The 12,597-nt window shown below is 44.3% G+C and overlaps 1 protein-coding gene across 8 annotated transcripts in view; it reads right to left on the bottom strand.

Moving 5' to 3' along the window:
* Nucleotides 1-8,631, bottom strand: part of MCPH1 (microcephalin 1) — a 238,755-nt gene extending 230,124 nt beyond the window's left edge. For 7 of the 8 annotated variants that reach the window (XM_021941978.2, XM_021941980.2, XM_021941979.2 and 4 more), the window contains exons 1-3: nt 8,525-8,631; nt 5,882-5,973; nt 305-423 (exon numbers count right to left, since the gene is read on the bottom strand). In XM_021941978.2, the coding sequence (XP_021797670.2) occupies nt 305-423; nt 5,882-5,973; nt 8,525-8,546 (233 nt within the window). In that variant the 5' untranslated portion in view covers nt 8,547-8,631. Of the gene's footprint in view, nt 1-304; nt 424-5,881; nt 5,974-8,524 lie in introns of those variants that run through there. The other variant, XM_021941985.2, reaches the window with a different exon arrangement.
* Nucleotides 8,632-12,597: the final 3,966 nt, after the last annotated feature.

The following is a 12,597-nucleotide window of genomic DNA, read 5'->3' as shown; positions in this document are numbered from 1 at the left end:
GCAGTGCTGGCTGACTAACACAATCTGCTTCATCACATTCCCTCTTGTTTCCTAAGACCGCCTTGCATACCCAGCTTCAGGACCTGCAGGCTCCTTCTCCCCCTAGGCAGAGTTAGGTATTACAGTACGCCCATTTTTCATCTGCAGACATTGAGGCTGGAGGATGTCAAATTACTTGGTGAGGTAAGAGGCAGACAAAAGATGAAAATCAAACTTTATCTGGTTCTGTGATCTGTGCAAAATATCTCCACACATTTTCAATACTAGATACTTAAGGAAAAAAAGTAAGAGAGAAGCTGCTTACTTTTCAACCCAGAGGACTGAAACGAGCTTTACGCCTCTCTTCTGAGCTTTGTCCCAAGTGCTCTGGTAGCCATCTTTGAAGATAACGTGAGTTACTTGTTTGTTAAAAGTTTTTGAAACCTGTAGACAAAATGCAGAAAACAAAATGTACATTACTGTTCATTCACAACTTCTTAAGTACAACTGATCAAAAAACCTCTACCCCAGCAATTCTGTTTCTCAGAATCTGACAGAGAAACACTCGAAGGAATGCATAACGCTGCTTAAAACATATCTGTTACAGTTAGAACGGTGAATCATACACACAAGTTCATGTCTACTCCCTCTAAAAAACTCTCTGAAGTGTTACTGAAAGAATAAAGAGTTGGAGCCCTGCAAGGCTAAAGAGAACAGAAGAGAAAATGTGGCCAAGAGAAGGCACCACATTTTTAGAAGATGGAAAGAGTCAGATGATAATGGACATTTCAGAAAAGCTTTCTACACCAAAAAAATAAAACCAAACGAAATTCAGAGGCAATAGAGAAAACAGAACACATATTTAACCAAAATTAAGAACACTTAATATCTTAAGATACTGTATTCATGGCCGGGCACGGTGGCTCATGCCTGTCATCCCAGCACTTTGGGAGGCCGAGGCGGGTGGATCACCTGAGGTCAGGAGTTCAGGATTTCGAGACCAGCCTAGCCAACCTGGTGAAACCCTGTCTGTACTAAAAATACAAAAATTATCTGGGCATGGTGGCGGGTGCCTATAATCTTAAATGCGTAAATACAAAGTAAGAAGGTTGAAAATCAGTGCAATCATTCAAAAAGTTGGAAAAATTCAGCTAATTAAAACCAAAGGAAACTGGGTGTGGTGGTTCACACCTGTAATCCCAGCACTTTGGGAGGCTGAGGCAGGTAGATCATGAAGTCAGAAATTTGAGACCAGCCTGGCCAAATGGCAAAACCCTGTCTCTACTAAAAATACAAAAATTAGCCAGGCATGGTGGTTCGTGCCTGTAGTCCCAGCAACTTGGGAGGCTGAGGCAGGAGAATCACTTGAACCCGGAAGGTGGCGGTTGCAGTGAGCCAAGATTGCGCACCATTGTGCTCCAGCCTGGGTAACAGAGCAAGACTCCGTCTCAAAAAAAAATAAGAAATAAAAAAAAAAAAAAAAAGAGAGAGATACTGTATTCATGCAACATGATCAGAAGATTATTTTTTAATAGGATCCTAAAGAGCTCTTGGAAATTAAGAAAAGATGACATAAGTAATAAAATTTTCTACAGAAGTATCAGTCATTGAAGTTGAGAAAAGCTCACTGGTAGTAGAACAAAAGAACTAGAAGACGGACACAACAGGAGACAAAAGGCAAGAACGTCAGGAGCTCAGACCAGGAGATCCAACAGCCAATCAACAGAAGTTAAAGAAATACAGAAATACACAAAATGGAGACAATATTATTAAAGATATAATCAAAGAAAAGTTTCTCGAACTAAAGGATATGCATTCTAGATCAAAAGAAACCCCACAAAGGCCCAGCACAAGAATGAAAACAACACTAGACCAAGCTTATCACAGAATTCCAGCATGGCTGGCAAAAGGGAAAAATATTAAAAGAGTAGGTAATCAAGGTGAAGAGGACGGAGACACATCACATGCAAACAATGATAAGTGCCAGCTGAATCAGGCTTATCAACAGCAGTCTGGAAGTGAGAAAACAATGGGAAATACCTTCAAGGAAAAACAATATTTGTGCTAGCATTTTTAGTCAGCTAAAATATTAGTGAAAGGTAACAGTATAATAAAGGCATGCTCAGACACTCATGGTGTCAAAAATGTTACCTTTTATGTATCCTTTCCAGAAGCAGAACTCATCTGCATAATTTTCTATAGCACTCAATTGTACTGAAGTAATATATGTACACTGATTGGAAATATGAAGGCAAATACCAAAAGAAACAGATGATTTGAAAATAACTGTCTTTGAAAAATGGAAAAGGAAACGTACTGCAAAGGGTTGCTGGTTTCTCTTTGTGTTCGTTGTGAATTTCACGGCACTGCCCATTAGGCTTTTTAAACAATAAATATGTATTGCTTTTATAACTCTCTCTCTCTCAGTCTCCACACCCCTACCAAGTCCATGGGAGCTATCAAGGCAACTAAGAATTACCGGGCTGAGATTCTAGATTAAGACTGATACCTAGAGATGAGTCTAGCATTTGAGGCCATTTTCCCACAAGGCTTTTATCAAATTTAACAAACACTGAACAGGACAAAAATTGAGAAGCCTCAAAGGGAGAAGGGGGTCTGATAAAACCCCTACACCTTGGGCTGAGACCCAAAGAGCTGCATCTAGATTAAGGGTGAATCAGAAGTTATAATGACCCTCACAGGCCTGTAGTCTAGTTTTAAATCATCTCGAATCCTGAAATTGGCTTAAGATAATCCTGGATTATGATACTACAAATACCCAAATCTGTTACGATGTTAACAACTGTTGCATCTACATTCACTATTCTTTCCCCAACTTTGCTTGCCAAGTTTTGAAATAAAAGGTGAAACCAAAAAGATCCAAAAGATCTAAGATCTTAATGCTACCCTCAAACCACCTTGTCAACTCACTTGTCTAATGGCTTTTTTCTCATTCACAATAACTCTTCCTCATCCCAGGTAAATGTTAGGCATGAGAACACGCAGACTCCCTCAGGTTCCTACATTCCGGTGTATCACAGCAGGCATGTCTCCCCTCTTGCAGTGCAGGCCCTGCTCCTATATTCGGATTCCTCTGCACTGACCTCTTACTCAAGACAGGCATTAGGGAGGTCAAACAAGGCTCTTAGGGTAAAAAAATTTAGTAGCACCCACTCTTTGCCTGGTGGTGAGTGCCTCTTAAGGTTTATATCCACGGCAGCTCTCTTGCCCCACCCCAACCTAGCCCTACCTTCGATTATCTTTTCTCCCATTTTTAATGGATCTCTTTCACTCAGCCTATCAGTCAGCCCCTCCCAAATGCCAGAAAAGGACATAAACAGACTTTTTTCATAGGTAAACTCCCTGTAAGAGTGTATTAGTTCCCCCTTATCCACGAGGGTTAAGTTCTGAGACATGCCCGCCCGCCCCCCACCCCTCCCAGTGGATGCCTGAGTCCTGAGCTAGTACTGAACCGGTTATATACTGTTTTTTCCTATACATACATATACAATGAAGTTTCATTTACAAATTAGGCACAGATTAACAATAATAACAAAATAGGGTAATTGTAACAATGTATTGTAATAAAAATTAACTGTGGCTGTAACTTTGGCAGTTTGATGTGACTGCAACACTAGCATAGTTCTTCACAATTTCAAGATTAGAAGATTTGTTCTCACTGTAGATCTTAGCAACTTTAGCATATAATTTTTTTCCTTTCCTTAAAGTGGAGAACTTTCACCTTTTCATTTAAAGCACCTTAAGGCTTCTCTGGCATATGTGAATAGCCAGTATCACCACTCTTGCACTTTAAGGCTGAAAATTAGGTCTGCCAAATTTAATCTGCCTTGCTCGCTTTTGGTCACTTGCTTTTTATAATTTATTTATTTATTCCTATATAGCTGCAAGTCATGCTGCTAAATGCTGTAACAACTTTCACTGGCTTCCTTATAACACTTCTGGTGGATATGTCACCATGGTAACCGTTGCTTAAGTTACTTTTCAGGAACTTGGGGCAGCACCTCTACAGTTCAAACAGGCTGCAACCACCAACTCTTCAACCTGGCCTGTGCTAATGCCCAAGAAGTGACCTTTTGACATGAGGCCAAAATCTTCACCATCGGATCCTACTAGTGACTGCTTGGTTTTTTTTGGTTTTTGGAGACAGAGTCTTACTCTGTCGCCCAGGCTGGAGTGCACTGGCGCAATCTCAGCTCAAAGCAACCTCCGCCTCCCAGGTTCAAACGATTCTCCCGCCTCAGCCTCCCAAATAGCTGAGACTACAGTGTGTGCCACCACACCCAGCTAATTTTTTTGTATTTTTAGTAGAGATGGGGCTTCACTATGTTCGCCAGGCTGGTCTCGAACTGCTGACCCCAGGTGATCCACCCGCCTCAGCCTCCTAATAACGCCTGTTTTCTAAACATGCATCCCATGAACCCCAGCTACGCTTGTGCAGATCAAGTACTCCATTCTTCCCCACTGCTTAGATCACCCCACTTCCCTAACTGATAAATATCCCTAAGCCTTCTCTTTGGGAATGAAGATTTGAGTACTCTTCTGCCTCCTAGCTGCGCTTCTCTGTGAATGAATCTTTTCTCTTTTGTAAAACCCGTCATCACAGTGATTACTTAGTGTGCGTGGACAAAAGATACCTATTCGGTATCAAGGACATTATTAAGTCAAATAAAGCTACTTGAACACAAGCACTATGTGATAGTAAATCTGATAACACAGATGGCTATACTGAGAAACCTTGAATAAGGCAAACTGTTTGCTATCTCCATTTCCTCATATCTCAATGATTCCTGCCCATTTCACTGAAAACTGCACTAACTTCGCAATGACCTTATAGTGTTCAAATCCAAAGTACATTTGCCCATCCTATCTTTCTTGAACTATCTGTAGTTTTTAAAAATTCTGTCTTTAAAATTACTCCCTCTGAGCTCTGAAAGGCAATTAAAAAACTACTCCTGGTCAGGCTCGATGGCTCACACCTGTAATCCCAGTACTTTGGGAGGCTGAGGTGGGCAGATCACGAGATCAGGAGATCGAGACCATCCTGGCCAACATGGTGAAACCCCGTCTTTACTAAAAATACAAAAAAAAAAAAAAATTAGCGAGGCATGGTAGCGTGTGCCTGTAGTCCCAGATACTTGGGAGGCTGAGGCAGGAGAATCGCTTGAACCCAGGAGGCAGAGGTTGCAGTGAGCTGAGATCACGTCACTGCACTCCAGCCTGGCAAGAGAGCGAGAGACTCCATCACAAAAAAAAATAAATAAATAAATAAAAAATTACTCCCTCCTTTGACTTCCACACTTGGTTTTCTCCTTCTCCTGGCATTCTTCTCTCCCTCTGTCACTGGGTCCCTGCTCCCATCGCCTGTCCTTGAATACTGAACAATGCTCCTCCCATCACCACTCTTCATCCTAACCATGCCCGACATGGGACAACGTCCACACCTGTGACTTTACACGACCCCTATGGTCCTGACCCCCCAAATCATCATCTCTAGCCTTGAACACTCCAAGTTCCAGACTTGTATATCCAAATGTCTAATAGATATTTTCAATATGCCCAAGTTTACAACTTTTCCCTTAGAAACCTGTTCCTTTTCCTGTATTCCTCACTTTGCTTAATAGCACTATGCATCTAAGTAACCAGTGTAAGAATCCAGCGTTTCATCCTAGGTTCCTCCTCCTCACTCAATGCCCACAGGCCCAACTGTTCTGTAAGTCCTACTGTTCTAAATTCTTCACAGTTTGGCTCTTTTTTCTCCCACCACTTACCCATTGCTTTGTCTGTATTCTAAGTAATAACTCCCAAAATAAGAAAATGCAAATGTAACCTTTTACCTATCAGAAGACTGTCATATGAATCAACAGCAAAATAAATGTCTTACCTTTGCTCCCATATCCACAAGCTGTGTTGTAAATGTCTTTGAATAATTTTCCGTTCCATTGGATGACCACACTTCAACATAGGCCACTACATCTGAAAACAAGATATGAACATGAAATATACATTTGTAATTCCAGCATCCTCTGCCCAATAGATTTTGTTCTATTTATATTTAAGAGTAAACCGAGGCCAGCACGGTGGCTCACGCCTGTAATCCCAGCACTTTGGGAGGCGGAGGCAGGTGGATCCACGAAGTCAGGGATTTGAGACCAGCCAGGCCAACATGGTGAAAACTCGTCTCTACTAAAAGATTCAAAATATTAGCTGGGAATGATGGCGGGCGCCTGTAATCCCAGCTACTGGAAGGCTGAGGCAGGAGAATCACTAGAACTCAGGAGGTGGAAGTTGCTGTGAGCCGAGATTACACCACTGCACTCCAGCCTGGGTGACAGGGCGAGACTCTGTCTCAAAAAATAAAAAAGTAAAAAAAAAAAAAGAGTAAACCAAAAATTTATTCTACTGGCCAGGTGTGGTGGCTCATGCTGTAATTCCAGCACTTTGGAAGGCCAAGGCAGTGGGATCACTTGGGTGCAGGGGTTTGAGACCAGCCTGGGCAACATAGTGAAACCCTGTCTCTACAAATTTTTTTTTTTTTTTTTTTTTTTTAATAAGCCAGGAATGCTGGCAAGTGGCTGTAGTCCCAGCTACTGGGTGGGAAATGGGGTGGGGAGGGTGGAGAAGCTGAGGTGGGAGAATTCCTCAAGCCCAGGAGGTAGAGGCTGAGTTATAATCGCACCATTGCACTCCTTGCCTCAAAAGTACGAAAAGTAGATTAAGTTTATTCTACTGGCTAAGCAAAGTAGCTCATGCCTGTAATCCCAGCACTTTGGAAGGTGGAGGCAGGAGGATGGCTTGAGGCTGGGAATTCAAGACCAGCCTAGGTAACATAGTGACACCCTGGCTCTACAAAAAAATAATAAATTAAAAAATGAAAATAAAAATAACCAGGCATGGTAGTGCCTGTAGTCCCAAGTTAGTTAGGAGGCTGAAGCAGAATTGCTTGAGCTATTATGTGATGTCACTGCACTCCAGCCTGGGCAACACAGTAAGACTCTGTCTCATAAATAAATTTCTACTAAAAGCCTTTTCAAAATAGCTTCAGTGGAATTTATTAAAATTTTAAGCAAAGAACAACTGTACTCATACAATACATGACAGTTTACATTCCTAAAATTAGATGCTTTCCCCAAATTCTTAGGCTTAATTTTTCTAGTGCAGAAGTCTGTTTTCTGTGAAGGGACAGATGGCAAATATTTTAGGCTTGGTGGCCAATAGAGTATTTGTCACAACTACTCAACTTCATGGTTGTGGCACAAACATAACCATAGGTCATATATTAATGGGCCAGCCTGTGCTCCAATAAAACTTTATTTATGGAAAAGAAAATGTGAATGTGATATAATTTTTTCATTTGTCCTTTTTAAAAAATCACTTAAAAATGTAAAAGACATTCTTAGCTTGTAGACCCTACAAACACAGGCAGCAGGCCAGATATGGCCTGGGGGCCATAGTCTGTGGACCCCTGTTCTAGTGGATATCCTCTTCTTAAAATGTGATGGTTAAAAGAATTTTCCAGGTGTGCCATTGGTCAATGATTGCGGGTAACGCTAAAGGAAAACCAGGTTAATTTAACAAAATACTAACATTAGAAAAATAGCCGCATCTGATTACAGAGTCTGTATAAAGCCTCTAGTCTTTTCTTTTGGCTATGTTTCATGACTCCAGGCCCCACAATACAGGCCCCTTTTTTTTCCCACGGCCAAACTCTAAAAGACAGGTGTCCTCTATTCCCCGCTCCTGGGCTCTTCCAGGTGCACAGCGGGCGGGACTGGGTGCGGTATCATATACTGGTTGGGACAGCAGCCCTGGTCTAAGGCTCTGTCAGCACTGAATAGCCACACACTGGGGGACAGGCACCTAAACGCCCCATGCCTTAGTTTCCACCTGTAATACGAGGTAAGAGAGTTGATACAGCGGTTAAAAAATCAGACAATACCACACCAGCCTAAGCACAGCGCCTGGCACACGAGGACTCCGCAGTAAAAGGCGGCTCCTATTATTGGAACAATTAGCATAGAAACTCCAGGTGGGCCTCAGAGGGGGTAGAGCAGGACCAGACCCAGGACGACCCCACACCAACTTCCGGAGGGCAGGACTCTGACTGCCTGTTAGTCCGGGACCAGGGACTAAGGCAGCAGGGGTGAGAGCAGGTGGGGGGGGGGGGGTTTGGGGGGACGGGGGGCGGGGGGAGAGAGCAGGCAGCGGGGGATTGAGGGGGACTAGCAGCACGGGGGAGGCAACAGGCAGCCGGGTGTTTTGGGGAAACAGGGAGCATACGGCAGGAAGCAGGCAGTCGGTGGTTTGGGGAGACACGGAGCACGGGAGGGGAAGCAGGCAGCCGGGGATTTTGGTGGGACAGGCAGCGGGGGAGGCAGGAGGCGGCAGGGGATCTGGGAAGGGACAGGCAGCGAGGGAGGGGCGAGCGGGGCTGCTCCCACGGGACCCCCCCCGAGTGCGCCCGCCACCAGGGGTGCCAGTCCTCAAATTCCCCCGCGGCTGGCGCAGGAAGCAGGAAGTCCCTCACCTTTCAGGATGGGGGCCGCCATGACAGACGGCGGGATCCGGCGGGCTGGACGGCGCGGTGCTGGAGACCCTGGCGGCGCGGGCGGGCACTGGGCATGCGCGGGGCGAGCGCGCCGCCCTCACGGCGCTTGACGGATTCCGCGCTTCCGGGATTTGTCTGTAGCTGAGGCGGGAGGCGGGAGGCGGGAGGCTGTAGGGAGTTGAGACCCCGGGGAGGGGGCCGGATAATGTCTCGCCGCGCCCCCGGCTGCGGGGCCGTGGTTTTTTCTCTCCTCCTGGGAGTAACGAGCACGACGGCCCCTCACCCCTGAATTAGCCTTCTATTTCCATTTGCGACTTAGAAGCTTCCCGGCGCCTTATCTGTGCTCACCTGAGTTGAGGATCAGGAATGGGAGGGGGCACAGTCATTGCCTCGCGGGCAGGGCGGGACCCCCGCGAACGGCTTTGTGCGGACTTTCGGCACCGTTATCCCCCCGCCGCCAGCCCTACACCACCTGGGGCCGGCGCGCCACTTTACTGTTCGGGGCCCGACCCACCGCCCTGCATGCTCTGGGGACCCGGACCGCCGATCCCGGGGATGGGGGACTCCAAGACTCAGACCCCACAGGGAAGACCCCGAGACCTCAGACCCTACGGAGGGGACCCTGAGACCTCAGACCCCACGCGAGGACCCCGAGGCTTCAGACCCCCACAGGCTGACCCCGAGATCTTAGACCCCCGCAGGAGGATCTCGAAAGCTCAGGTCCCCAGTGGGGGAGTGAATGAGACTTCGGATCCCTGAGGCAGCAAATCCCTGTGGGGCATCCCAGGACTCAGATCACCGCGTGGTGACCCCAGACCTCACATTCAGGCAACCCCCAAGCCGCCGATCGGCCGGGCACTACCCACTATCCCGGCGACCTCCCTAGAGCTCAAAGGCTTGGCCCTCCAGCTCCTGTGCCCTGCCTGCTCCCAGGCTCAAAACTCCCGCGCACGGATCCCCGCCCCGGAAGCAACCAGATTCACGGGAGGTTACCTGACTGGTCCAAGGTGATACAGCTAGTAGCTGTCGAAGATGTTGGTACTGAAACTCATGTACTTTTCGTTCTTTCTATTGAATCTAGAGGTAGAATATATGTACAAGAATATCAACTACCATCTACTCAGGTCCCTGTTTCATCTGTTTATTCATTCACTCAGCGGTTAATAGGATCCAGTGAGCCCTCTGTGGTTCTGAAGGATTGCCTTGAGTATATGCAGCCTCAAAAAACCCACTTCCTAGGCTCAGTCTTTGACCAATATTTATCATTATCACAAGTTATTGCTCTAATAAGCTCTACTCGGGAGACACGGTGTTATGGTTTACTTGGGAGTGTGAGTTCTGGTCATCATTGAAGACTCACGTACTTTTACTGAGAAAGTGACATTGATCTCTGTAGATTTAGAATTAAATGATATGATGAAGTATATAAACCCACTACTTTTAGTCAAGGTGGTAAAAAAAAGTTTAGTATTTGATAGATTTTTCAGCTCCACTATCACAAATATTTTGTCCTAGGATTTCTTCTAGAAATATTACTGTTTTGGGTTGTATATTAGGTATAGGATCTACTTTTTTATTTATTTATTTATTTATTTATTTTTCAGGCAGGGTTTCACTCTGTTGCCCAGGCTGGAATGTAGTGGTGTGATCACAGCTCACTGCAGCCTCAACCTCCTGGGCTCAAAGGATAAGATCTACTTTTAATTAATTTTTGTATACGGTATGGGATAGCGATCAAAGTTCATTTTTTTGCATGTATATATATCCAAATGTTCCAGCATCATTTGTTAAAACGTTATTTTTGTCTCTACTGCATTTCCTCTGTGCTTACGTCGAAATCTGTGTCGCATATGTATGTGTTTCGTTTTAGGCTTCCTCTTCTGTTCCATTGAGCTATTTATCTTTTTGCCGCCAGCACCATGCTGTTTTAATTATTGTAGCTATATAAATAAGTGATGAAATAAGGTAGTTTATGTCCTACAACTTTGTTTTTATTTTTCAAGCTTATTTTGTATCTTCTAGATTCTTCAGATTTCCTTGTAAATCTTAGAGTTGTCTTGTCATTTTGCACAAAAAAAAAAGACTGCTGGGATTGTGTTTACAGATCAATTTGGGGAGAATTGACATTTTAACCGTATTAAATCTTCTGACCCATTCACATTTAGGTCTTTTAAAATTTCTCTGGCCGGACACGGTGGCTTACGCCTGTAATCCTAGCACTTTGGGAGACCGAGGTGGGCGGATCCCGAGGTCAGGAGATCGAGGCCATCCTGCCTAACACAGTGAAACACCGTCTCTACTAAAAATACAAGAAATTAGCCGGATGCAGTGGCGGGCGCCTGTAGTCCCAGCTACTCGGGAGGCTGAGGCAGGAGAATGGTGTGAACCTGGGAGGCGGAGCTTGCAGTGAGCAGCGATCTCACCACTGCACTCCACCCGGGGCAACAGAGTGAGACTCCATCTGAAAAACAAACAAACAAAAAACTGTTATAACTTTTGTTAGATTTTAACTTAAGTATTTTTTATTTTTTTTTATTTTTATTTTTTGAGACAGGATCTCACTCTGTCACCCAGGCTGGAGTGCAATGGTGTGATCATGGCTCACTGCAGCCTCGACCCTCCTGGGCCCAAGCTATCCTCCTACCTCAGCCTCCTGAGTAGCTGGGACTACAGGTACACACGACCATGCCCAGTTAATTTTTTAAATTCTTTTTAGAGACGGGGTCCCACCATGCTGCCCAGGCTGGTCTCGAACTCCAGGGTTCAAGCAATCCTCCTGCCTCAGCTTCCCAAGGTGTAGGGATTACAGGCGTGAGCCACTGTGCAAGGCCTTGTATTTTTTGATAATATTGTAAATGGTGATTTTTTTTTCAATTTTGTTTCTGATTGTTGCTAATATATGGAAATACAGTTGATATCTGCAATTCATCTTATGTCCTGAAAACTTGCTAAATTTGCTTAATAATTTTTGTACATTCAAAATGATGTTCTACAGGTAGTCATATTGTCTATGTTGGAAGGAAACCTTTTCCTTGTTCAATGTGGGTCCTGTGTTTGAGGACCTGCAAATTAACTGACAACAATAATTTAACAGGAGAAAAGACAAGGTTTAGAGTAACTCACTAAATAGAAATAAAGGTTTATAGATCCACTTAACAAAATGTGTTGGGAGATTTTGGAGTTTCAGTAGGAAGTTGTGGAAGGTTCTTTTGGGCTTTTGGATGCTTACAAGAATGGGCAATCTGTCTCTACAGTAGTGGAATTCGCAGGAAACTTCCTCAGAGGGAAGCCAATGGCACCTGTATTTTCTGGAGGCTCTGCTTTAGTGAAATAAGGGAAGTTCAAATAAAATTTCTTGCTGCATCTTTCTTAGGTCAAATATTTTCACAGTAAAATAATCTTTATACCAAAGTTTAGGGCCTGAATGTCCACACATTTCTCCATCTGAAACTTCCCTAGAAGTTTCATTAAAAAAAGGAAGCTAAGTTGATCGCTGTGGGGAGATGATTTGAGTTAGAAACTGTAAGATGAGAGATCTGTAAAAGGGGGAAAAACATAGATTAGAACAAGGAAACAAAATGAAAACAATGATTAATGTTCAGAGTAGACGATAAACCCAGTCTAGAGGGCAAGTCAGTTATGAAATTTTCTAGATGTTGGACTCCAGCCATCTTTAGTAAGGATGGTAGTGGTAGGTAGTGGCACCATCATGGTTATTTCCTGGAGCACAGTCTGGAAGATGCAGGTGTTCTGGGAAATATTTGAAAGACCCAAGTGTTGTGATAAATCTTTTGAAGTTTATATCTAGCCATCCAGCTTCAGCTTGCAAGGCTTTGAGAAGGAAGCGTTTTAGTTCTCAGTGACATCAAGTCAGTAGAGTGGGAGGAAAATTGGAAATACTAATTACTAACAAAATGTGTAAGACAGCAGGATCCAGGTGTTTTTTGTTTGTTTGTTTGTTTTTGTTTTTGTTTTTTTTTTGAGACAGAGTTTTGCTCTTGTTGCCCAGGTTGGAGTGCAGTGGCACAATCTCGGCTCACTGCAACCTCCGC

The sequence above is a fragment of the Papio anubis genome, chromosome 8 (genome assembly GCF_008728515.1).
Source record: "Papio anubis isolate 15944 chromosome 8, Panubis1.0, whole genome shotgun sequence".
NCBI classification, from domain to species: domain Eukaryota; kingdom Metazoa; phylum Chordata; class Mammalia; order Primates; family Cercopithecidae; genus Papio; species Papio anubis.
The sequence above is the reverse complement of the archived record's forward strand: the minus strand, read 5'-3'. Positions and strand labels throughout refer to the sequence as shown.